We start from the raw sequence: 24,645 nt of genomic DNA on the forward strand, positions 1-24,645 counted from the left end.
ACCCAGGTGCCCACCTGTGCTGCAGTCTACCTTGGGCCACCATTGCCTCTGCCCTCTCCCTTCTCTCTGCCTCCATGTGGGGACTAGGTCCAGGATCCCCTACAGAAACCGAAATCCCAAGTGCTCAAGGACCTTGTATTGGCATAGAAGCTATGCACAGGAGGGGCTTCCACTTGGGCTGCCCTGTCCCCTCACTCCACCCATTGGCCCCTCCAGGTCAAGATTTTTGAGGAGGACTTCCAAAGGGAGCGCAGCGACCGAGAGCGCATGAATGAGGAGAAGGAGGAGCTCAAGAAGCAGGTGGAGAAGCTGCAGGCCCAGGTCACCATGTCTAATGCTCAGGTGAGGGCAGCTGGGCCAGGGAGGGGTACCAGCCCAACCTCGTGGGGACAGGGTGGCTGGGTTAGAGGGTCCCCAATGAGCCTGGGTATCTAGACATCTACTGGTTCTCCTTCCAGCCCTGGTGTCCAACATTTCTGTGTGACCTGGGAAAATCCATGCCTGCCCCTGGCTCCCTGTGCAAGTTTAACTTTCAGATATCTCCCACTGACTTTGCACATCAGTTTTGATGTCTTAAGAGGCACAAAGTAGCAAACTGCCCCAAGCCACTCCCAGAATGGAAGTGAAAGACTTGATTGTGGAAGCACAGAGCAGCCCAGGCTCACCAGACCCTCTGCCTTGGCTGCAGACTATCCATGACATGGGGCATTGACCTGCCGCTCACTGCCCCAAGTGCAAATGCCCACACTGGTAGCCTGGCATAAGCCCATCCACCCTCTGAGCAGGGTGGACCTAGATTCAGGCCTGGCCAGGAGGCACTGTGCATCCATCTTCTCTCCCCACCATCCCTCCTCCATCTGCAGCTAAAAGCACTCAAAGATGAGGAGAAGGCAAAAGAAGTCGTCAGACAGCAGAAGAGGAAAGCAAAGGTGAGAGCTTGAGGGAGGAGGCAGCATTGGCTTCGCCTTACCTTCTTCAAGGAACTGCAGTCTGATGGGAGAGACAGTGTGTGCTCGGGTGCTGACGCTCCTGCCAGCTCACTGAGGGACACAGGTAAAGGCTCCGAGCCGTCATCACGCCACCTTGGTGCTCAGGACGTGCTCGCTATGTTCATTGTGGAGATTCTCAGCCCCTACAGTCACTTTCCATGTGTGTTCCCACCTTGCCATCCCTCCACCCATCCATGCTTGTGTGCCATCCTTCCAGGCTGTATGCCAGTCTTCAGAGATCTAAGTTGCTAGGTGGAGGGAGATACGTGGATGTCCCTGGGGGTGGCCTGAGAAGCCTGTGGCGGGCCTGAGGTAACGTGAGCCTTTCTTGCAGGCCTCGGGAGAGCGCTATCACATGGAACCCCACCCGGAGCACCTGTGCGGGGCCTACCCCTACGCCTACCCCCCAATGCCAGCCAGGGTGCCACACCATGGCTTCGATGACTGGTCCCAGATCCGTTACCCCCCACCTGCCATGGCCATGGAACAGCCGCCCCCGCTCCCAAACTCACGTCTCTTCCATTTGGTGAGTCTGTGTTCTCCTTCCCTCCAGGACACACACACATATTGGACCCACTTTGTAGGGAGGAAGGTCAAATGAGCAGGCCAGAAATGTGGCTTTGGAGATGCCTGAGTTTCACAGGCAGATGCCTGGGGCCTGGTTCTTTCCTGGTATCCTGAGGGTGAAGACTATGCAGCTCCAAGCAGTCAGGGTCACCAGGGGGTAGGGGTTAGGATGGAGAAGGCTGAATCAGAATGCAGAGCAGGAAGGAGGCGTTCCTGTGAACCCCAGCCAGGGCTAGCCAAGTTTGGCCTTGACTTCTTACACCATTCACATGTAACTTGGCTCCAGAGCTTCACCTAGTCTCCTCCTTGGCTCTTCTCTCTCTTCTTCTTTTTTTTTTTTTCTTGCCTTAAGACTTATTGTATTTTAATTAGAAAGGCAGATATACAGAGAGGAGGAGAGACAGATCTTCTGCCCATTGGTTCACTCCCCAAGTGGCCCCAACAGCTGGAGCTGAGCCAATCTGAAGCCAGGAGCCTGGAGCTTCTTCCGTGTCACCCATGTGGGAGCAGTGTCCCAAGGCTTTGGGCTGTCCTCTACTGCTTGGGAGCTGGAAGGGAAGTAAAGCAGCTGGATACGAGCCAGCAGCTGTATGGGATCCCGGGGCTGATGCAAGGTGAGGATTTAGCCACTAAGCTACTGTACCAGGCCCAGCTTTTCTCTCTTTCTGTTCTCATTCGCTTGTTTTATTTGCCCTTCTTATTATTCTTTCTCCAAAGAGTTGCTGTCACCTTCTCCAGTCCTGCCACAGCCTCTCCTCGGTCTCCCCCGCACTGGGCAGTGGCCAGCCTCTGCTCCTCTGACCATTTTCCATAGACGCCTTAAGCCCTAGACTGGAATGTGGCACCTGGCACCTGGAGATTGGCTCTGAAGTTGCAGAAGCCTGGATTCAGGTCTAAGCTTGTCCACTTTTCAACAAGTCAGCTAACCCCTCTGAGCCACAGCTCTCTTCCCATACCTGGGCCAGTTGCTCCAGTTGAATTTGGCCCTGGCACGGTGGTTCTGCCGTGCCTTTCCAGCATGGCTATTGATTGTTAAATACCAGTTTTGTCACCACAGCCAGAATATACCTGGTTTCCTGCCTGTGGAGCCTTGCGGAACCACGGTTCCCAAGTAATGGACCCACCTGCAGCCAGGCCGGCAGAACAAGGTGAGTATGATCCGTGGGCCCCAAAAGAGGGGACTCATGTATTGGAAGGGTCCTAAGTGGGGCAGGATGTTATCACTTGGATCTTGATGGAGGAGGGGCCCAGCTTTCTGACACAGTGTGATGGGAAGGGGAGTGACAGGAACTGTAGGCCAAGGGACTAAAACCATCCATTCATTTACTCTAGTAAAACATACCAGGCACCGTACCAGCTGCTTGGGATACCAAGAGAGCAGAAGGGCAGGTTCCTGGAGAGGACAGCAGGGACACTTGACCCAGACCAGGTGCTTAGGAAAGTTGCCCCCAGGATGGTGACATCTGAGACCCTCAGAATGGGCAACATTCACCAGGTGGGGCAGGAGGGGAGTGACAGATGCAAGGTGGGAGGGAGGGTAGGGACCAATGAGGAGCCAAGGGAAGGCCAATGGGGCAGAAGCTGAGAGCGAGGTGGGGAAAGAGACAGGGACATGGCAAAGTTAGAAGGTATGTAGATCCAGACGGTGCAGGGCGCTCAGATCAGAGTAGGAGAGGAGAGCTGGCTGTGTCCTAGGCTGCTGAACATGGATGGCGCTCTTAGGCATTTTTAAGCAGAGTGCATGGCCAGACTTGTGTTTTGAGAAGCCCCTTCTGGCCCTGAAAAGTGGAAGACACTGCAGCTATGTCTGCCACTCAAAAGGAGACTCCAGGCCCAGGGACCATCCTTACTCCCTGCAGAGCACTTGGGGGGCAGAGCATGCTGCCCTGCCTGTAGAACTTCTGGGACCAGAATCATAGCTTGTGGATGGGAGCCCCAGAAAGGCTCAGTTCATCTTGGCCTGCAGAAGCCTTCCTGGGGGTCTCAGGTGTGCAGAAATGGAGCTAACCCTGTCAGGCCATTGGAGCAGGGCTGCAGCACACACACTTCAGAGGGGGTGAGTCGTGGAGGATCTGGTGGCTGATGGCTCATTTCCCAATAGTCCCTACAGAGCCCCATGGTCCTTTGGTGCCCTGGAGGCTGCTTGAGTGAGTGGCAGCAGTAGCCCGGTAGGTAGGGCTGACATGCTCCCTAGAACTGCTCCATTCCTGGGCTCAAGGCTCACCTCCCAGCTCTACCTCTTCCAGATCTGGGACTTTGAGCAAATCATTTTAAAATCTGCTGCATCCATATTCCACCTACACAGTGGGTAAAAAGCTGCCTGCTCACAGGGTTGGGTGAGGGCCATGGCACAGAAATGCCAGCCATACTGCTCCCCGCCCCCCGAACCTGGCTCTCAGCAGCACTCCAGACCTCCACGTAGGTACTCGGGAAAGTTTATAGAAATATGGAATTAGAAGACAAGTTTATTTTGGTATTAAAAAAATGAAATCTTACATAATTGTTATGATAGGCATTTTACACAAAAGTTTTAAAGATATCTTTATATCCGCAGATTTCAGATTTTTTTTTTGCACCAGAATAAACTTACCATTTAACTTCATTCTCCATGAACTTCTTTGAAGTACTCTCAGAGCTATTATAGTTGCTGTTACTATATCAGTTTCCATATAAGACTTTTGAATTTATTGTTCCATGTCACCTTTAAATCTGCAAAATTTCTCTTTATTTAGGGTCCACAAAAAATGACCGCGAGGGACCTCAGTGAGACCAGATTGTGTCATCTGGCTCCATCAGCACCTTCCAGCGCCAGCTGACCCCAGGTTACAGGAAAACTTCACACCATGTGTTCTGTGTGGCAAGAGCCTCAGCTGGGTGGAAGGCCAAGATGGGAGGCATTGGGTGCTCCCAGTCCACCCGAAACTCTTCCTAAGACCAAGGATGCTCCACCCACAAGGCTCCTCTGGGCACCGCCAGGAGAAACTCAGCACCCTGCCCCAGGGGAGAGAGGTGACACCCAACTGACTGCTATCCCTGGCTGAAGCCAGCAGGGGACGTCAGTCCTAAGAAGAGGATGTGGCCAGGATTCCCTTCCTTGCTAAGTCTTCCCAGGAGTGGTTCCAGCCCAACTCATGTGCGTGTTTCACTTTTGCTTCAAGCGCCATAGCAGGACTTGTCCCACATTCATGCCTGCCGCTCTGTGTGGAGCTGTGGGAGAGTGTGTTTGTCGCCAGAGCAGATGCGCACACTACGGTGTTGCCCTGCCACCGGGCCCGCTGCACCGCAGTAGCCTTGCCAGAGCCATTGCTGCCAGTCAAAGGCCAGGCCCTTGGCCCCACAGCTAGAGGCCTATGGTGGCAGAAGTCAGGAGTGGCAGCTGTCCATCCCTTGGCAGCTGTTTGCACAAACCTTGGACATAAATCCAGGTTGGAGATCAGCGTTCTGTGATGGGTGTTCTTTTCTGTCCTGCCTGGCAATTCTCTCAACCAGTAGGATTGCTACGTCCCTTGTCCCCATTCTAGTAAGCTTTCCCCATTTTCTAATAACCGCTAAGGGCATGGCATCCAAGAGCCCAAGCTCAGAGTCACAGGTCCTCAGCTTCAAATCCTGGCTCTCACTCATCGGAACATGAGCAAGACCTGGCCCTTCTGCAAGCCTTGGTTTCGTCATCTGTCAAGTAGAACACCTCATGTCATTCGAGTACTGTGAGAGCACGAGAGGCAATGTGAGCTGGTTTTAGAAACCCCAGCTGCCGAGTGAGCCTAGGTGGAAGCCAAAGCTCACCTTCATTCCGTTTCTCCCCATTCCACACCTGCCACCCGCCCCTGCCCCCAGTGGGGGTGACCACTTGGGAGGATGCACCACAGGAGACTCAGCTGCTGCAGAAAGGCCTTTATTGAGAGACGGGGCATGAGTCTGATGCCAGAGGCCAGGGTGGAGGGAAAGGGTACATCCTCTGAGGAGCAGGGAGTGGTGTCTCTGCCGGGGGCTCAGCCTGAATGCACTAAGGGCTGGCCCCTCAGACAGGCTCAGGGGAGGTCCGCCCACATGGGCTTTGGACCCCTCCCTCATGGAGACACCATCCCTGACATGGGGTGTGTGGCCTGCCCTCTCACATCTGCCTTGGCTGGTCTCAGGGAGCACTGTGGGATGGGGGTGGGAAGCTGAGCAGGGTCGGGGGGCACCTTCAGGAAGGAGGAGGTGGGCTGGGTCGCCTGGTAGACTCAGAGATTTGCCGGATGGTATTTGGAGGCACTGGGAGGTGAAGGCCTCAGGGCCAAGGTCCAGGTTACAGTAGGAGAATTGGACACATAAATGGTTTTCCTTCAAGGACAGAAGAGCCGGAGAGAAGGGGATATCTCCAGCTCTCCACACAGCACCCAGCTGGTAGTTTCCAGGCTGGATGTCCCTCCAGGGAGACACACACGCACATGCACACACACACACACACAAATGTATCAAGTGTATGCATGTCAGGCTGGGGTCTTGGTAGTAGGAGATGGGGCTGTGGTGGGTATGTGGTATGATTAGAAATGTGGATTCCTTCCTGAACAGAGCCCCCAGTCTTGGCAGGGTGGAAGGGAGTGGGGCAGCTGTCGGTTACTTCCCCCTGACCCCCAAGGCTGCCTGTCGCCTCATGTAAGTCAGGATGTCCATCTTGACATTGCTGATCGTGGTCCGGTGGTGCCAGCGCATGATGGGTACACCATCTGGCCCCACCAGGAACTTCTCGAAGTTCCAGCGGATGTCATGGTTCTTCATGGGGTCCCAGAAGAGGCTGCTATGTGAGCCCAGGAGCTCCGAGGTGGGGGGACAGGAGTTCTGGGGAAGGGTAAGACAAGAGTATCAAGCTGGTCTCCCCATCTGATACAAGCACACACACCTCCCCTGCAGGCTGTGGGAAGAAGGCAACCTGACACTGAGACAGAAGCACCAACTGGGAGCCAGAAGATTGCCACACCCAGCTGTATGGCTCTCCTGGGGCCCTCTCAGGGACCAGAGCTGCAACAATAGTGTGACACCCAGAAGCCTAGGGACAGGATGGTGGCGGCTGGCATGGACATCGCTTCTGGGTGGGTTGGAGCTGGGAGCAGCCACAGCTCTGTCCAGAACTGGAGTCCAGTGGGCAGAGAGGCTCCTGTGCAGGGGCCGCTGACTTACCTTCAGGAAAGTGTAGACCTTCTGCTCTTTGTCACCATTCACATCCCCTTTCTCAAAGAGCTGGAAGTTGGGGACGAAGCCCCCACCTGGCCGGACATGCCTACAGGAAACATTCCTAGATGAGTCCCAGCAAGGTGGGCACACAGCCAAGCAGTGGAGTGAGAGGACACAGAATGGGAGGGAGGGTTTGGAACTGCAGTTGCCCAGCAGTGGGCAGTGGGAGCCAATGATGGTTGGAGGAGCATAGGTATGATATGGGTCCCAAGGGAGCACTCACTTGAGAGCAGGTAGGATCTCTGAGTTAGTTCCTGGTTCCTGTTTTCCAAATTGGTTGCAGGGGAAGCCCAGAATGACCAGACCAAATGGTGCAAACTCCTCTTGTAGTGCATTCAGTTCTGGGCCAGGGAGAGAGCAGAGATGGTGTGGTCCGGTGCGGAGCCCTGCCTCATCCATTCACCCTTCTCTGCTCACCCAATGTACAGCTGAAATCACTGAGGCCTGGGAATGGACAGCACTGGGAGTCAAGTCCCATCCATGGCCAAGAGACCCACCTGGGCCTGTTGGCTGTGCTCTTTAGAGCTCTTAAGAGTAATTTTTCTGAAGCAAGAACCGTCCCTCCCTGGGAAAAAAGCAGAGAACTTCCTTGGAGGGGTGGAAAGCTTGACAATCCTCCTACCTTCTTTCTAGAAGGTCCTGGCCCAGTCCCCCACTTTTATCAGTGCTGCCATCCTCTTGTGCTATGCTAGCACCTAGCCAGCCTCCTGCTCCCAATGCTCTGTTGCAAGGATTAGTTAGACATTCTGGGCATGGTACTCACTGCCGGGGGCCAGCTAGCCATCCTGCCTCCACTTCAGAAATTGGCCTGTAATTGCCAGGCCAAACATTCAGGGTCAGATCACCCTTGCTTGCCCCTAGCTCCTGCTAGCCAGCCAGCGGCATCAGTCTCTTCCACCCTCTATGCTCAGATTTCCCCACCCTAGGCTTCTCCAAATGCTGGCAGGCACCTTTGGCCTGGATGCGCACTCAGGTTCTTGAGGACAGGAGAAGATGTAACCAGAACGGACCTGAAAAATGTAGCCCTTTCCCCACCCCACCCCACCAACACCCCTCCTCCAAAGTCTCAGGTTCTGTTTTCTAGAAGCTCCAAGGCAGATGGGACTGATGGGAGAGGAGATGGTCTTGGAACAGAAAGCCGCAAGCACAAACCCAGCCACCCTCATCCCAGTGTTTGAAGGGGACCAAAGTGCATAGGAACAAGGCAAGATGCTCAGGGCCTTGCTTGAGTGTGTTGGAGGCTGTCTGAGTCCAAGATTATTTAATCATCACACCTAAACCATGGCGCACAGTGAGTTAGACACAGGTTTGGACTGTGCTGATCAGGGTTGACCCCATAATTGCAGTGTACCTCAGAAACAGCCCCAAGTAGAGCTGGGGAAGAAGGCGGGTGCTTACCCACATATTGGCCCGTCAAACCTCAGTAGGTGGCCACGTTGACAAAGAGGACGTATTTGCCAGCGTACTGCTTAAAGGGGATGTACTCCTCCCCATCGATGGTGAGGGCTCCATAATCGTAGATGGTGCCGCTCATGCCACCATGGCAGTCTGTCTGGAAGAAAGAAAGTGCAGCCCCAGAGACTGTTAGAGCCAGAAGGGAACCTGGGCATCTGTACTTTCAAGTTACCACAGGTCCCCAGGAGGAGAGTGGCTGGTTCTGGACAATACTGTGCACTCCGTTGGGACTAGAGTCACACATTTCTGAGGTCTTGCAGAAGATGATGGTGGTGAACCCACTTCATAACCACCTAGCTAGAACTTGGCATCCACAGTAGGCTGCACAACCTTGTACATGATAGACTGTTAATCACCTTCACCTCACGTGTCAATTCCAGAACACTGACAGGCTCCAAGGTGCAGTGCCCTGACGCTCACTGCAGGCTTGGTCACTGGAAGACAGGGCTGAGGCAGCCTGACTGAAGCAGGCCATGGTGAAAGGCAAATTGGATGGAAAGGAGGAAGTGTCATATGGAGAGTGTTGCCTGGGAAGGTTATAAAACAGGGATACAGGTTGGTGAGCTGGGAAGGGAGAGGAGCCTGTTGTGAGGACAGCAAGGAATGGGGAGGGTAAAGCAACTGTGCCTGGTATACAGGATATGTCACAAAGCAGGAAAACAGTTTAAAATAGGTTTATTTGGGGTCAGGAACTTTTGAAACCATTTATAGTTTTTAGTAATATGTAAGCATAGCCTGGAACTTTTGGAAGATCTCTCATATGTTGGCTATTTTGTATGAGTGATGTGACAATGACATTGTTCCTTCCCTTCTGCCCAGCTGCTGCCCCACAGTCAATCCCAGGATGAGGAAAAATGGAAAATGCTACATTGTGGATTGGGAGACCTGGTCCCATATCCTGGCCTGTCACCTGCTCTTTGTGGTGTTGGACTGGCCCTTCCCTGGGCCTCAGTTTTCTTATTGAGAAAATGAGAACCTTGAACTGGGTCAGCCGTATTAATTCAGTTGGCTTGGCATGATGACCATTAGTGGTCATCATCGTGGAGTGGGACTGGGTTGACTGCTGGAGTGGGGATGGCTATGAGGACCCTATTCTACCCCCACCTCCATCCTGACCCAGACTACAGAACAGTTTGCTCTGTCAAAGCTGCCATTGCATCAAGGTCACAGTTCAACAGGTGGTCTGGTCATAATGGGAAAAACTTGGAGCCACTGTATTAGGTGATTTTTTCTGGTTGTACCATGACATGAGATGTTCAAAGACCAGAAGTAAAAGGAGTGTAAAGTAGCATTAGAGCTTAAGAGAGGGCAGAGATGGGTCCTGGAGTTAGAGAAGCAACTTCATGTGCTCCCTTTGTATTAATTCTGGAAAACTGCCTGTTGAGGTGTTCACCAGGTGAAGGAAGCCATCTAGGTTGACAGGGTGTGGCCCCAGCAGGGTGCAGAAGACAGGCAGGGCTCCCTGCAATAGGCCCTGCCTTGGCAGCTAGGAGCTGTCGTTAGGCTTGTGGTACCGACTGCCTGTTTTCTCTGAGCCCAGTCTTCTACATCCAGTGCCTTCGGGTCCGGGTGCTAGAGGTAGGACCAAGACCAGCACAGCGTTGCTCCTGCTGGATAAGGACCTTGTGAAAACACACAAACCAGAGCACCACAAATGCCCAGCAGTCAGAATGCTCAGTCTTCAGCACGCCTCCCACCTCCTCACTCCACCCTTGTCTATAAGCCAGCTCAGGGAAACAGGGGAGTGAAAAGGTTAAGTGGTGTCCAAATACTTGGGGCCTGTAAACAAGAGGAGCATCAACTTCTGGGGGTGCAACAGGGCAATCCCTCTCGATGGAAGTCCAGTCTGTGCCAGCTGCATGACTCTAGGCAAACTGCTACCACTCTCTGGGCTTTGATGGGAGAATACCACCTGCCTCTCACAGTTGCTGTGACTGTCAGCACACAAAACAGGCTTGGAAACCTCTTGGGAAGAGACACACGTCCAGCGGTTGTGATGATTCTGCCCACGGTGAAGGTCAAGGGCCTTGAGGTTCTTATGTCATCGCAGAGCAGCTTTGAGTGTCCCCCCAGCCTGTATACAGGTGTTCCTAGAAGGGTGAATACCAAATGCCTCCATGCTTTCTACTGAGACCACGGGCGCCAGTGCTGAGGGCACACAGGGACAGGGAGCAGCAGGTGGCCTATGATGAGGCAAAGCCACAGGCCATGCTCATCAATGGGCACTGCAGGTCCCTCCTTCTAAGAGCCCCTGTGGAAAGCCACAGCCGTGCCTCAGACAGAATGGGAGTGTCCGAGTACTCCCAGAACTGGCTGAGAGAAGACACGTCTGCAGGTTTGAGAGCGGGAGGGAGAGGGTGTTAGCCTGATGCCTGGCTGGCCTGGACTGCTGACTGGAGCCCTTCTCTCCATTCCCACCCCTGCTGTCGGTGTGCTGCACTGGGAGGCCAGAGGCCTGTGTTCTGGGCTTTGCCATGCTACTGTGACCTGCGCTCTCTTCTGTGAAGAGACTCTGTGAAGGTCCTTCTGCCTTGACGTCAGCCACAGATCCATGAGCCTCCCTGCCTGTGTAGTCACCTAGAGACCAGCGGTTACCAGGATCCCAAGCACATCGGGAGCTTCTGTAGAGCAGGGACAGAGGGCCTGGGCAGCCTTCAGCCAGATGGCAAGCAGTGGAGAATTCCCTTTGTTCCCCTGCACCTTCCTTATGGTGGAGAGGAGGAAAATCTCTCCTTAGATCTGAGTCATTCTTGGTCTTTTGGTTCTTCAGCTCCCCCCTCCCTGTCTCTCTGTCTCTGAGCTGAAGGTGAGATTAGTGATTGGGTCCTAGAAGCCACTGTCAGAGCATTGCACTGCTAGGACTGGGGAGGGGAGGCAAACACGCCAGGGCTGCCGTCACAACAGGTCCTGGCTGACTGCATCTGATGTGACCATACTTCACCCTAAACTATCAGAGGCCATCCCTTCTGTTCTTTCTGAACTCATCTATCCTTCCCCACCCTGTAAAACAACATGTAGCTAGGGTGAGTTAATCATAGGGTCCCCCCGCCCATTCTTACTTCAGCCTTCCCAAGGCAGGGCCAAATCACCACTTCTCTGGCTCGCTGAATGCTGAGAGCATGGGGCAAACTCCCCGGGGCTGACCTTCCCCAGCCCACCTCCAACCTCTATTCCACACTCCACTTTTGAAACTCAGCCTGCGCCCACCTTGAGTTGATGATTGTGAATAGGGTAGGACAGAACAAGGGGCTTTTAGGAAAGCAGGTGGAGGAGTCTTGGAAACAGCATCATGGACTTGTAAGACCCTGGAATAAAGACCTAGAGAATCTGTGGAGCACAAGCTTAAACCTTGATTGAACCCACACAAGCATGCTGGAAGGGGTGTGTGTGTGTGTGTGTGAGAGAGAGAGAGAGAGAGAGAGAGAGAGAGAGAGAGAGAGAGAGAGAGAGAGAGAGAGAGAACACTGGTGGGAGGCTGGAGACAGAAATCTGTCTCTTCGGGTCTATCCACTACTGCTTCTGTCTTCTCAACCTGGGGAAGAGGGGAGGTCTCCCGGACCCACCCCCTCAATGCCATCTAAGGAGAAAAGCATGTCCACTCATCCTCATTTCAACTCAGGGTCACACACCCTTGCTGGGGGGGGGGGAGGGCGGGAAACAGAAGTACTGGAGAATTTTGCCGCTCCTGAGCTGGCAAGCCCCAGCTTTCTCCACCTACTGGGTTTTCCCAGGCCAACACTGACTAGGGACTGGGAATAGTGAGACTGTCCAACAGCTGGAAAGTCTTCTGAGAAGAGCCTATGGATGCGGCGCCCCTCTCCCATTTCCTGCAGATGGAGAAAGCGAGGTTAGGAAAGGAGTAGGGACTTGGCATCCTGCAGGTGTTGCAGGGTCTTGCAGCCTGCGCTTATGTTTTCAGGGCAGGAAAAGTCCCAGAGCAATACAAAACCAAGCCCACCAGCATGTTTCCCACCTGCTGGCCTCCAGGCAAAGCTGCGTAGTCAACCTAGAGACCAAGTCTCCAGGTTTTTTCAGTTCCTCGCCCTCTCCAGAGGGGAGCAGATGGGGTATGGAGGTGAGGGACACAGCATCGTGACCCCTCCTCCTCACCCCGTGCGTACCCCGTCCCACCAGGCAGTCATGGAAGAGAATAAACTAAGTGTGGCAAGGCAAGTCCTCCTCCCCTAACCATTCTGCGCACCTGTAAACCCGGACACAGGAAAGGGACCAATGGCCATGGGGTGGGGTCCGGGCAGAGTGGGTGACAAACGGCGTCACAGGCAGCCCTCCACCTGCGAGCCCGACCAGAAGGGTTCCTTCCTCTGTCCCCGCCCCCACGAGGCTCACCTTCGACTTGTCTTGTCCCCGGCTGGGAGGGATGAAGCCAGCCAGGAGCAGGGACAGAAGGCAGGACGCCCCAAGCAGCCGGGCCATGGCGGACTGGGTGTGAGTCGCAGGCTCGCCTCGACGCGGCAGATCCCTGGCTACCCTCCGTCTGAGGTGTCCGACTCTCTAAGCCACCTTTCAAGCCCACGGCGGGGACCAATCCCTAACCAGAAAGGGGTCCTTGGAGCCAATCGCAGGGCGGCTAGGGCTCCAGGACAAGTCGTGCCCGCCCTCAGCGCTCCCCCTGCCCGGCCCCGGGGCGACAGTGACATAAGCAAGTCCGGGAAGAAAGATGGGAGTGAGGCGCGTGGGGACGCGGTGGGAAGCGGCCCCCTCCTCTTTGGGCTCCAAAGGCCAGAAAGAGGCAGATGCTGCGGATCTAGCACAGCCAGGACCAGGGGTCTTCAGAGCCAGGCTCACTGTGAAACACCCCCGAGACTATCCTTGCTTTGACGTTAGGGTGGAAAATGTCAATGACATCTGAACTTACACACTTCCAGAAACATTATGACATGCATGTTTAGTGCTTAAGAAATGAAGTGTTTGGGATTTCGAATGCAGCCGGCTCCTCGGCATACACTAGAATGCCTCAGCTGTTTTGGCAGCAAAAAATACTCCTGCCTCCTGTGTAGCCTTAAAAATTATTTGACTCACAAAACCTGTACATGTTTACAATGTGTACAATGGACTTCTGATAAACTGATATGTAATCAGATACTTGTATTTTTGGGTAAATATAAACCTCAAAAGACAACGGAACATGCAGAGTTTGAACATATCACTTTTCCCCCTTCTCCCAGCCTCAGTTTCCCCTTCTGTGTAATGATGGGATGAGTTCATGAGCTCCAAGGTCGTTCCTGTTCTGGCTCTGAGATTCTTCTAAAGTGAAGAGAAAACTTCACCTTGAGTGTCCCGGGGGTAGGAGCCAGGGTCACCACCTGGCATAGGGCCCAGCACACACAACAAACCTTTAAGATTTGCTAAACTAATCAAACACAGAATCTGTTGCTTTGTCTGGAGTGAACCAATAGGCCTGACATGAGGAACTCCATGTTGAAATGGGCTCCATCTTAGGAAAGGTACCCAAAATGCTACACAATTTTTATGAATTGGAATGACCATCTAATTGGAGATTGATTGGCCATCGGTCAAAGGCCATGACCCCTGTCTTGCCAGTATTGTTTAGAAAAATGTAGCCGGGCCCGGTGTGGTGGCCTGGTGACTGGGGTCCTCACCTTGCACGTGCCGAGATCCCATATGAGCTCTGATTCTAGTCCCGGCAGCTCCACTTCCCATCAGCTCCCTGCTTGTGGCCTAGGAGCACAGTTGAAGACGGCCCAAAGCCTTGGGACCCTGTACCCGTGTGGGAGACCTGGAGGAAGTTCCTGGCTCCTGGCTTTGGATCGGCGCAGCACTGGCCGTTGCGGTCACTTCGGGAGTGAATCATCAGACAGAGGATCTTCTAAAATGTTAGTATTTATATTAGGTCACTGACATGAAATCTAATCCTGTTAATCTGATCCTTTATTAAAGCAACAACATTTTAAAAATATGTTAGTAAACAAATAAAAATACTCTTGATCTCTAATTTTGAAATCTGTTTAAAAACTGTATCATCGGGCCTGGTGCAGTGGCCTAGTGGCTAAAGTCCTTGCCTTAAACATGCCAGGATCCAATATGGGCACCAGTTCTAGTCCCAGCAGTCCCACTTCCTATCCAGCTCCCTGCTTGTGGCCTGGGAAAGCAGTCGAGGACAACCCAAAGCCTTGGGACTCTGCACCTGCGTGGGAGACCTGGAGGAAGTTCCTGGCTCCCAGCTTCGGATCGGTGCAGCTCCAGTCATTGCGGTCACTTGGGGAGTGAATCATCGAATGGAAGATCTTCCTCTCTGTCTCTCCTCCTCTCTGTCTCTCCTCCTCTCTGTATATCTGACTTTGCACTAAAAATAAAATAAATCTTAAAAAAAACTGTATCATCTTCTTTTAAATAGTTTTTGACTAATTGAAAACTGTCAATTCTAGCCAGCTCCAAGAAACTCCAGTTTTCTCTCTGTTAACGTTTTTCCAAGTTATGGGATATTTCCACATATTAACTCTTATCTCCAAGGTTTTATTTCCATTTTGGTAACAGACCAAAATATATATCTAAAAAAAAACAGAATTTGCATTCTATTGAAGTAATCTTTGTGTTCTCTCTCATTGTTTCCAATATTTAAAAACAACTGTGTTTTAAAGGTTATGATTTGTTTAAGCATGCACCCGTTTTAAAGTATTTAAACAGTCACTCTATGTCAATGATTAAACCTAACCTATATTGTGTCCTGATGTTAAGGAATCCTGCTTCAACCAGATATTTTAACCTTTCCTGATATCCTTAACAGACATTCAAAAGCTCAAAGTTCCAAATTTTTAGATTTTGATATTTCCAGTTTAAGACCTCCCGGATATGTAAAAATACACATCTCTCTCATCTTGTTGAGACAACAAACGATTAGGTTGTTTGAATTCTATCAAAGATATTGCACAGCTGCCTAGTGAGTCACACAGATTCCCAGGCCCCACTTGGGAGTCACTGCTTTAGAATCTGTAGAGACAGACACAGCCCCAAGGTGATTTTGAGGCAGCCAAGCATGGCTTTGGTCTTGGCAGTGCAAGCACCAGGATGAGGCTAGGGAGTCTGTAAATGAATGAAAGCACAGAAGCATCTGGGCAGTGTCTGTGCTCAAAATAATAATAATAAATCACATATTCAAGCACCTCACTTCTCTGAAGCATAGAGACGGCGATGCTAATTCAATTGGGACACAAACCTGTGCATATATGGGATCCCAGCATGTGCAAGGGTGAGGATTTAGCTACCACTCCAGGCCCTCTCCATGTTGCCTTTGGAAGTTCATGTTTATTAAAAAATACAGCTATCTCAATACATTTTAGTTTGTCAGAATCCATTGTTTATCAGCAATATACCCATCTGAGTGATCCTCAAAATTTGTGCCTAACAACAGGTTAACACCCTAAGAGATGTTAGGGTTTTCTAGTTACCATGGTCCTTGCTGTCCAAGATGTGGCCATCAGAACCCACTGCAATGACAGCAACAAGGCACCAAGGGCCAAACAAGTGCAGTGCTGGCACCTGGGACCGACCATCTCTTAACTTGTGCAGCCTGTCTCACTTGTCTCATCTTCAGGGATGACAAGCCCTAAAGCCAGAAGTCTGGGATGGCACTGCAGGACTGCCAATGGGCCATCGTACAAGCTCTTCCCCATGAGTCTCAGTTGGCTCATCTATAAAGCAGGGGTCTAGGACAGTCAGTAATGGTTTCTGTGCTTCCTCAGTTCCAAGCATTGAAGCAGAGCCAGTGCTGCACAAAACATAGCAGCCCTGACTACACAACCAGCTGGGGTGGGAAGCTGGGGAGTGTGTCCTACCCTCAAAGAAGGACTTCAGGGACATCCACTGTTCAAGAGATCTGACTGCTGACATGAAGAGCATGGAGCTAAACATGAGAACAACACCTTCCAGTCTTTTCATTACTGGCTTGTCTAGCACATAGTGTTGATATGTTCTCAGGGACCCTATGTTTCGAAAGATATTGTTTTCCATCAGGCTGTCTCAAATTGTCCTCAGGCTAAGGTCCAAATTCCTTAGCTTTTCAGACAATGCTCTCAAGGTCCGCCCACTTCATCTTTTGCCACGCTGCTATTCTCTCTACACCAGCCATCCTGGGCACTTTCCAGGGTTTCCAACATACCATTCTCTCTCGCCTCCTGGTACTGTCTGTGCTGTCTCCTCTGCCTGCAGCACTCAATATTCTCTCTCTCTTCAGCTGCTCCCTTTGACTCATTTCTCGGGTCTCTGCTACGTCACTTCTCCAAGAAAAGCTCTGTTCAGGTTTTCACACACTCTACAATAATCTTTGCCATACTTTATTATCACTTGTTTGTTTTCTGTGCTAATATATAAGGTCCACAAAGACTTCATTCCTAGCACCAAACACTAGACTTCATGCATAATACATGCCCAGCAAGTATTTATCAAATAAATGGCTATCAGAGAAAACATTTTCACATAGAGAACTAGCAGAGCTTCAGGTTGGCAACGGTTAATCACTTTGACCCTGCAAGACTGTTCTGATCCTACCTGTTGGTAATATTTGACACATGAGTTCTACCGGTCAGCTTGTGGAGGGTGGATGTTTTGCACTGGTCTTCTTGGAAGGGGGTGGGGAGGGTAAACAGACACTGTAGAGGAATTCTAAGTCAGTTTCCAGTCAGAGAATGTACTCTGCATCCCAGACAGGGGACTACCTGTACTTGTTTCTTTAAGACAGACACTGGGGCTTATTACCCATTTGCTTGGTTGATTGTACAAGGCCTGAAGTGACTTAAAAGAATGTTGAAAGCAGATGACTTAAAAGTGCTGACACACTGGGTCCTTAAGGAAGTTAGAACACGAGTTAATAAACAAGAAGGGCAGTAAAAACCAAAACAACGAAAGCCTGCCCTAACACTGCTGAGTAAGCCCTGGGATTACCAACAGGGGCAGTCCGCCCAACGCAAGGCCCCACGTGGAGGCAGCAGCAAGGAGGTCCAATCCCCGTTGCTTCCATGCCGACTTCACACAGTGGCTCCATCTGGCAATGAAGAAGGCACTGGAAAGTCTTGTCAGAGTCCTGAAGCTTCCAGCTTCCTAAACAGTTGGCAGATGCAATCTCAGAGCCAGCTGGAAGACAGGGAGTTCATCAAGAGGAAAGGGGAGTGTTGGAGACTGTTTCTGAAACTGGTGCCTTCCAGACTTTGGGCCTCAGTTCTCTCATGTACAGAACAAGGAGTTGGACAAGTTGATCTGTGAGGGTTAAGTTTTAGGATATTACGGGTACCCATCAGCATCCACCCACCAGCTTTATGTAGCAGGCACTGCCTTACACGCCGTAACTTTTTTGCAAAGCCCTGCAACCTTCGTAAAGTAACCTTGTTATCCCCAGTTTTCAGCTGAAGAAACAATTCTTAGAGAAGTTCAATGACTGTGCTGATGATAAAGAGGATTAAGCAGCAGTGAGAGACTCTCTCTCTCACACACACACACACACACACACACACACACACACACACACACACACACACACACACACACACAGAGTCTTCAGAATTCTTGCCAGCCACCTGCAACCAGGCCTGTGCTGTCCAAGAAGGCAGCCACTAGGCACATGTGGCTATTCAACATTTGGAATGTGGGTACTTACTCCAAACTGGTATGTGCTATGAGTATAAAATATGCGTTTTAAAAAATACTTAGTATGAAAATTTGAGAATATATAATTTATCATTACATTAAAATAAAAAAAAAAATTTTTGTTACATAAGATATATGCTTGAAATAGAAATAGATTTTACCTGTTTCTTTCTTTCTTTTTTTTTTCCTAAAATACAGCTACTAGAGGCCAGTACAATGGTTCAATTGGCTAATTGTGAGTGCCAGTATGGGTGTTGGTTCGTGTCCTGGCTGCTCTGCTTTCAATCTAGCTCCCTGCTTATGGCTTGGAAAAGCAGTCGAGGACGGCCCAAAGCCTTGGGACCTGTATCCACATGGGAGATCTGGAAACGACTCCTGGTTCCTAGATTCAGATGGACTCAGCTTTGGCTGTTGCAGCCATTTGGGGAGTAAATCAACAAATGGAAGATCTTTCTCTCTGTCTCTCCTTTCTCTGAAAATCAGCCTTTCCAATAAAATAACTAAATGAAAAAAAATAACAAAATGTAGCTACTAGAAAGTTTAAAATTATAAATGTGACTCCTATAAAGGTACTTCAGACAGTGAGAAAATAGAATTGAAAGTTTATTTTGATGCAAAAAAAATCGATGCAGTTTTTCCATAATATGTACTTTGTAATGAACTTTTGAAGACTCTTTGCAGAGATTTCAAATTCTTTGCACTACAATAAATGTATCACTTAATCCCAGGTTCCCAGCAACTTTTTGGAGTTCCCTCTCATTATATTTCTATTAGCCAGTGCTGGTGTAAGGTATCCACTCATTAGGGATTGGTAAGGATATGGTTGACTCTGTGAAATCTAGTCTTATCTCCCGTTAAAAGTCCATAGGACCACCTCCAGGTTCAGAAATTTCCCAGGAAGACCCATAGAACTCAGTCCACAATCTAGCGATGCTATGATTTATTACAGGAAAATGTTATAAAAAAGCAGTAGAGGGAAAAGGCGTCTGGGACAAAGCAAGGAGGAAACTCACAACAAGCTCCCAAGAATCTTCTCCAATTCTTCCATCAACCAGCTGTGAAAGCAAAGGTGAAATGTTTTCTTACCAGAGAAGCTCATTAAAACTTCAGTGCCTGGGGTTTTTATTGGGGGCTGGTCTAGCACATACCAAGATGCCAGACTCCCAGAACGAAAGTAAGCATCTACAGAAACTGCCTCGTTTGTATAGCTTGGGCACAGTGAGCCACTCTCATTAGTCCTTGGGAGGCTGAAAACCCTCCCCAAGTTAGAGGGCTCATCAGAAAGTTTACGGCAAACACCTCTTATGAAAATGCTATACATGGATTTCAATTTTTTTGCATAAAAGTACATTTATCTTTTTTTCTGCTTTTTTAAAATGAACTTTTGGAAGTACCCTCATAGAAACTTCCAAATGTCAATGAGGAGCCATTTGCAACAGTGGTATCTGAGATGCCAGTCTTGGTCCTGCTTTGTTCTTTTCTGCAAAACTCCCAAGGAAGCCTCTGCAGGGTCTGTCCTACAAATACTAGGTCTGTTGGGCTTACTTGCAGGTGAGTTGTCTTAGCCTCTTTGAGCGGCTATTAAAAAATGCTGTAAATCAGGTGGTATACAAATGACAGAATTATTTCTCGCAGTTCTGCAGGGTGGGAAGCCCAAGATCACAGTGCCGGTGGGCTGGTGTCTGGTGAGGGGCTGCTTGCTCATAGATGCCTGTCTCCTTGCTCTAACATGACAGAAGGAGTGAGAGGTCTCTCTCAGAGCACTAATCCTATGCATGACCTGATCCCCTCCCAAATACTATGCTTAACTCCCTGCTTAGCCCTTCTCAGTTCCTGCCCTCAAGGACAAGACTAGATTGTATTGAATAAATCCTAGACTTCCTGTATTACCTTAATCTGGCAAATTTCACAGCAACTACAAACTTTATATTTTTGGAGAGAAATTTCGTTTCTACTTCAGTCCCATCAAAGGATGTTGAATTTAAAGATCTTAGTGGGTTGTATTTTCAAAAATAATTTTTCGGGCCTGGTGGTGTGGCCTAGTGGCTAAAGTCCTCGCCTTGAACGCACCGTGATCCCATATGGGCGCTGGTTCTAGTCCCAGCAGTCCCACTTCCCATCCAGCTCCCTGCTTGTGGCCTGGGAAAGCAGTCGAGGACGGTCCAGGGCCTTGGGACCCTGCACCCGTGTGGGAGACCTGGAGGAAGTTCCTGGCTCCTGGCTTCGGATCAGCACAGCACTGGCCATTGCGGTCACTTGGGGAGTGAATCATCGAATGGAAGATCTTCCTCTCTGTCTCTCCTCCTCTCTGTATATCTGACTTTGTAATAAAAATAAATACATCTATTTAAAAAAGATCTTTAAAGAATAATTCTAATTTTTCAATTTTTATTTTTGATGATGTTTACATAGTTGATCAGGGTAGGAAAGATCGAGGGTTAGGGTAAAGTGGGTGTGATTTTGTTTTCAAATTTTCTGTTTTTCTTTCCTGTATCTGGGGGTAGGGGGGGGATAAGAGGAGAAGCCATACCCAGCCTCCCAACCACTCCAGTATCTGGGGAAGGGGAATGGCCACCCAGTGTCAACCCACGGTCCCCAATGTGGCGCACACTCTGCGGGTTCTGCCTAAGTGGTTTTGATAGTTCTGGAGTGGGCTGCATTTTTAAATTCTAGAACTGGGCAACACTTCATTGCACAAAACAGAGTAATGTTCTGATAAGCCTAGTAGCAGAGGTTGCACTTATATAAAGAAGAAAGCAGAAACAAAGAACACCATGTGAACACATTATTTCAGAGTGACTTTTCCTGTAAGATGAGGTCAGGGAAACAGAACAACAGTGAAATAAGGACTTGCTTAACATCATGTTCCCTTTGTTGTGTGTCAGGACTATAGCAGAAGGCACCTCATGATCCTGCCCATTGAACCTGGCCTGTTTGGAAAGTCAGCCTGGTATTACCACGGGATCCTTGAAAGGTCAGATAGCAACTTCGTCTGAATTTGGTGATGTGGAACTTTTACACTGGGGACTCTGCCCTGTTGGGGCCCGCCGGAGTCATGTTCCAAATAATAATAGCCTCCCATTGTTTTCATTCAATATCCCATTCCTAGCACTTCCTGCCATTTTCCACTTGCTCATGTTCCCCTTATTCAATTGAAGACCCACAGTCAAATCTGGGCAACATGGCCCAGAAGCCACAGAGCTTCACCCCACCCTCCAAGCTCTCCCCAGATGGTGGGGACAGACAGTGCAGAGACAAGGCCTAGGGAAGGAAAGCACTGCTTTCCCAGAATCTGGTCTCTCACTGGAGCTTATGTGTTAGAGTAGAAAGATTGGGAAAACAGTCAGGTGCACAGGCTGACCCCCTGGTGTTATCTATCCACATGGCTGGTCAGACAACTCTAAGGACCTCACTGTGGGCTCAGGTGCTAATACAGGCACCAGGAAGCAGGAAGGGTTCTACATGAGAACACTGGGTTTGGCGTCAGAGAAACACGTATTCACAGCCCAGCTCTTCCCCTTTCTGGTTGCTTTACTCTGGCAGAGGTATATTTCCCCACCTGGAAAAATGAGGATTTTGTGTGAAAGCTTTTGGTGCAGAGCTTGGGATGGGGCCCCTCTTCATTGCTTTCCTTCTGATCCTGAAAGATGCTTGAGTCTTATCTCCTTGCTCTCTTCCAGTCACACTCCTGTTGTGCACACCACCGCCTCAGATTCCGCAGCTCATCACTGCTCTCTGATCACACATCTGGTCCTCCCTTCCTGCTACAGGTGACCTCTAAGGGCTCCATCTGGTATTGAGTCTCTGACAAATTTCCTACGGCCTCTGTGGGATAATCAAATCCTTCATGTTCAAGACCCTGTGGTAGTTGGACCCAAAAGTTAACAAAGAGGAGGAGATAGAAGCATCTGGGTTTTGCAATACAGCTCTCCCCGCATGCACACATGCATGTTCTATCTCTCCATTACCTGCAAGAGCTAAGAGTAACCAAACCCAGAGTGTAGGAAAAACTCTGTTCTAAGTGCACTAAACAGACACCTTTATTTAAACCTCATCATAACCCTATAAGCTATGGAGACTGTCAATGCCATTTATGAGGTGGAGGCATGAGACATTGAGAGTAATCTGATTACTGCTGTTACATCTCAGTTCATTTGGCTCCAGGGCCTGTACTTTTACTGTTTACTGCTATCCCACATTCTGCTGAAGTCCAGAGAGTGAGTGGGTCTTGCCCAAAGTCACTTAACAACTTACGCAATGACTTCTCATCACTAAGCCATTGGGAGAGCTGAACTGAGGGCAAAAATCAGCCAAAGCTTACAACATCCTGGCTTCTCCATTTCAACATTTTCCATCCATGCCCAAATCCTGTGTCTGTTTTTTTGTTTTTTTTTTTTTTAAGCAGGGTTTCAAGACCAGACTGGCCCCAAAGTGATCAGCCCTCTTCAGAGGGGCTCCTTCTTTCCCACTCCCAGACAGTAAAAGCCGTCAGAAGGCGCTGGCGGCGGGGTACAGACCTGGCAGGGTAAAGAGCAGGGGCCAGGATTATGAGAAACGGATAGAGCAGAGGGGAGAAGGGATGATGGATATGTTGTAAACATCCACTGTGTCTGCCAAACAATGCAAGACATTTCCCATTGTCCCAGTCAGGAGGGCCTCAGAGAAACACTCAGAAGCTCAGAGCAACGAACGACCCTCCCAAAGTGACCAGGTGGGCATATGGTGATCACACAGCCTCTGCCCACTAGAAAAGAAAGGAAAGGAGTGACCATTGAGCAGCAGAGAGCAGAGCCAGCAGGAGAGCCACAGAGGAAGAGAGGAGAGCGCAGTAAGTATAGCGGCTTTGGCACTAAGCCCAGTACAGGCAGGAGCATCACGTCCCCCTGGCCCCAGAAAGTTCAGTGGCCAGTATTTGAGAAACCTCAACCTTCGGAAGGAGTGTGACCTCTGGGCCTGCTGCTGCCTACCCCGTGACTACTCCCAGCTATAAACAGACTGTTGATTAACCCAGGAAACTAGCTCCCCTGCCTCTCAGCCCCCATCTCCTGGGATGGGCAGGTTTGGAAAGCAGGGGGTGCCAGCCAAGAGTTTCCATATTGGGAGGAGTGACTGCTAGGAACTTGATGATCCTTAGAGGGCTGGGCCAAAAAGGGCCTTGGAGAGCTCAGCTGGTGTTCTGCCTGCTCCCACTCCTTGCAGCCTGCCTCGAGGCCGCACAGGGAGTTAATGGGTGCTAAACCCAGAGCTGGCCACTTTAAGGGAATTACAGAGCTTAAGTCATCTCATTATTTTTCCCTAGTGACTCCCATCATTAGAGCACTGTGGTGAAGTCAAATGAGATAATGGTTACCAAGGCACTGGGTAAACTGAACTCTCTGGCACACCTAAGAAGTTGTCCCTTAGTCCTGCTCTGCCATCAATCACAAGACAGACTCATACGGTGAGACTCAAAGTCATCTGCCACATGCTTACCACCACTTCCCAGGTTGTAACTTTAGGTCACTCGACCAGTCTCAGCTGTGAAATGAGGACCATTATAGCAGGTACTTCTATGAAGTTAACATGAGGCCCGCCTCCTGTGTGCTCAAATAGTATTAGTCACATGCGTGTCAAAACTCCCTTGAGAAATTTCCTGAGAGGCCCCTTTCCTGCCCATCATAATGGGTCTTACCCGACACCCCTTAACAAAAGACAGGGTAACAAGAGAAAAGCATTAACAAAAATTTTGAATCAATATTCCATTTGATACAGAAGCCTTCAAACTGAAGACTCAGAGATCCAGGATATGTTATCAGTTTTCATGGAAATGGGATTGGACAAAAAGGGAATGGCCTAAAGTCGACAGGCTGAGACAAGAGTGGGGAGACCCAGCAAGGCCTGTCCAGACTCATGGCTTCTCTGGGCAGCATTCCTTCCTCCACAGGACAGGACCAGACCCCCTTCTGAAATGAGGGGCTTAGGACCTATGACCTGACAAGGGAGCTTAGAGTTTCTTCTCACACAGCTCCAAGACAGAAAGGCCAGGGGAAAACAAATATATCTTTTTAGCCTTTGTGTCTGGCTTTTGGGGAAAGGGCTTCTAGTTCTGTGACTTGCCTTGAGGAAGCAAAAGTCTGGGGTCCATGGCTTGTTGTTCTGCCACAGAAAGGACAGCAGAAGGCGGAAGGGCAAGAGTGTCTCAGAGAGACCTGGCTTCTGAAACCTTCACTTGGGGTATTATTTTCTCCGGGTCCCATCACCCCCACAAAAATACTCTAAAAAGTGACCTAGGGTGGGAGTATTTTTGGATTGCAAACATGAGAGGAGGCAGATATTTACTGGAGCAGGAATGGAAGTGGAAGAATTAGTTAGGCAGCTTGAAGGCGTGGAATAAAAATAGTTAGAATATCACTGCAGAAAGGAGGGCTACGTCCAAACACAAGCACTGGATGAAGTCAGGATACTCACAACCCAGACGAGAACAAACACCAGCTCCTGCCAAGACAAGTGGCGGCACATGTGACCCTTGGAGGACACAGGGACTTGGGGCTGTAATTGAAAGGCGTTGAAAGCCAGCTAGCCTCACAGGACTCATCCTGCTGGCCGCTGTCTCTGCAGGGCTGCCAAGTGCAGTGGGCTCGCCCACCTTGTGTTCCAGAAACTTCTTCTAGTGTTCCCAGTAACAGTATCCTACCCAGAAGTCTCAAGTTCTCTTGTCCCTGTTTTCATTCTTTCTTCCTCTCATCAAATCTTCTCTTGTTTTTTTTTTTTTTTTTTTTGGTTTGTGAACTCTTATTCATTTAAGTGAATATATATGATTACT

General features: G+C 50.0%; 3 protein-coding genes across 6 annotated transcripts in view; 1 reads left to right on the forward strand and 2 right to left on the reverse strand.

The window, feature by feature from the left end:
* The window catches only part of TNIP1 (TNFAIP3 interacting protein 1), a 43,646-nt gene extending 38,653 nt beyond the window's left edge, over positions 1-4,993 (forward strand). For 3 of the 4 annotated variants that reach the window (XM_058677422.1, XM_058677424.1, XM_058677421.1), the window contains 5 exons: positions 217-342; positions 864-929; positions 1,324-1,515; positions 2,614-2,704; positions 4,289-4,993. In XM_058677422.1, the coding sequence (XP_058533405.1) occupies positions 217-342; positions 864-929; positions 1,324-1,515; positions 2,614-2,704; positions 4,289-4,323 (510 nt within the window). In that variant the 3' untranslated portion in view covers positions 4,324-4,993. The remainder of the gene's footprint in view (positions 1-216; positions 343-863; positions 930-1,323; positions 1,516-2,613; positions 2,705-4,288) is intronic. The other variant, XM_058677423.1, reaches the window with a different exon arrangement.
* Positions 4,994-5,749: 756 nt separating this feature from the next.
* Positions 5,750-12,704, reverse strand: GPX3 (glutathione peroxidase 3). Its single transcript, XM_004587526.3, has 5 exons — positions 12,573-12,704; positions 8,169-8,322; positions 6,994-7,111; positions 6,717-6,816; positions 5,750-6,377 (listed from the first exon to the last, which is right to left on the reverse strand). The coding sequence occupies exons 1-5, from the start codon at positions 12,657-12,659 to the stop codon at positions 6,156-6,158; spliced, it is 681 nt and encodes a 226-aa protein (XP_004587583.3). The 5' UTR covers positions 12,660-12,704; the 3' UTR covers positions 5,750-6,155.
* SYNPO (synaptopodin) overlaps positions 11,778-24,645 on the reverse strand; it is a 219,785-nt gene continuing 206,917 nt past the window's right edge. Inside the window, exon 4 of the transcript XR_009247158.1 lies at positions 11,778-11,791. The gene's annotated coding sequence lies outside the window, so the exon portion shown is untranslated. The remainder of the gene's footprint in view (positions 11,792-24,645) is intronic.

Source organism: Ochotona princeps, chromosome 19 (assembly GCF_030435755.1).
Source record: "Ochotona princeps isolate mOchPri1 chromosome 19, mOchPri1.hap1, whole genome shotgun sequence".
NCBI classification, from domain to species: Eukaryota; Metazoa; Chordata; class Mammalia; order Lagomorpha; family Ochotonidae; genus Ochotona; species Ochotona princeps.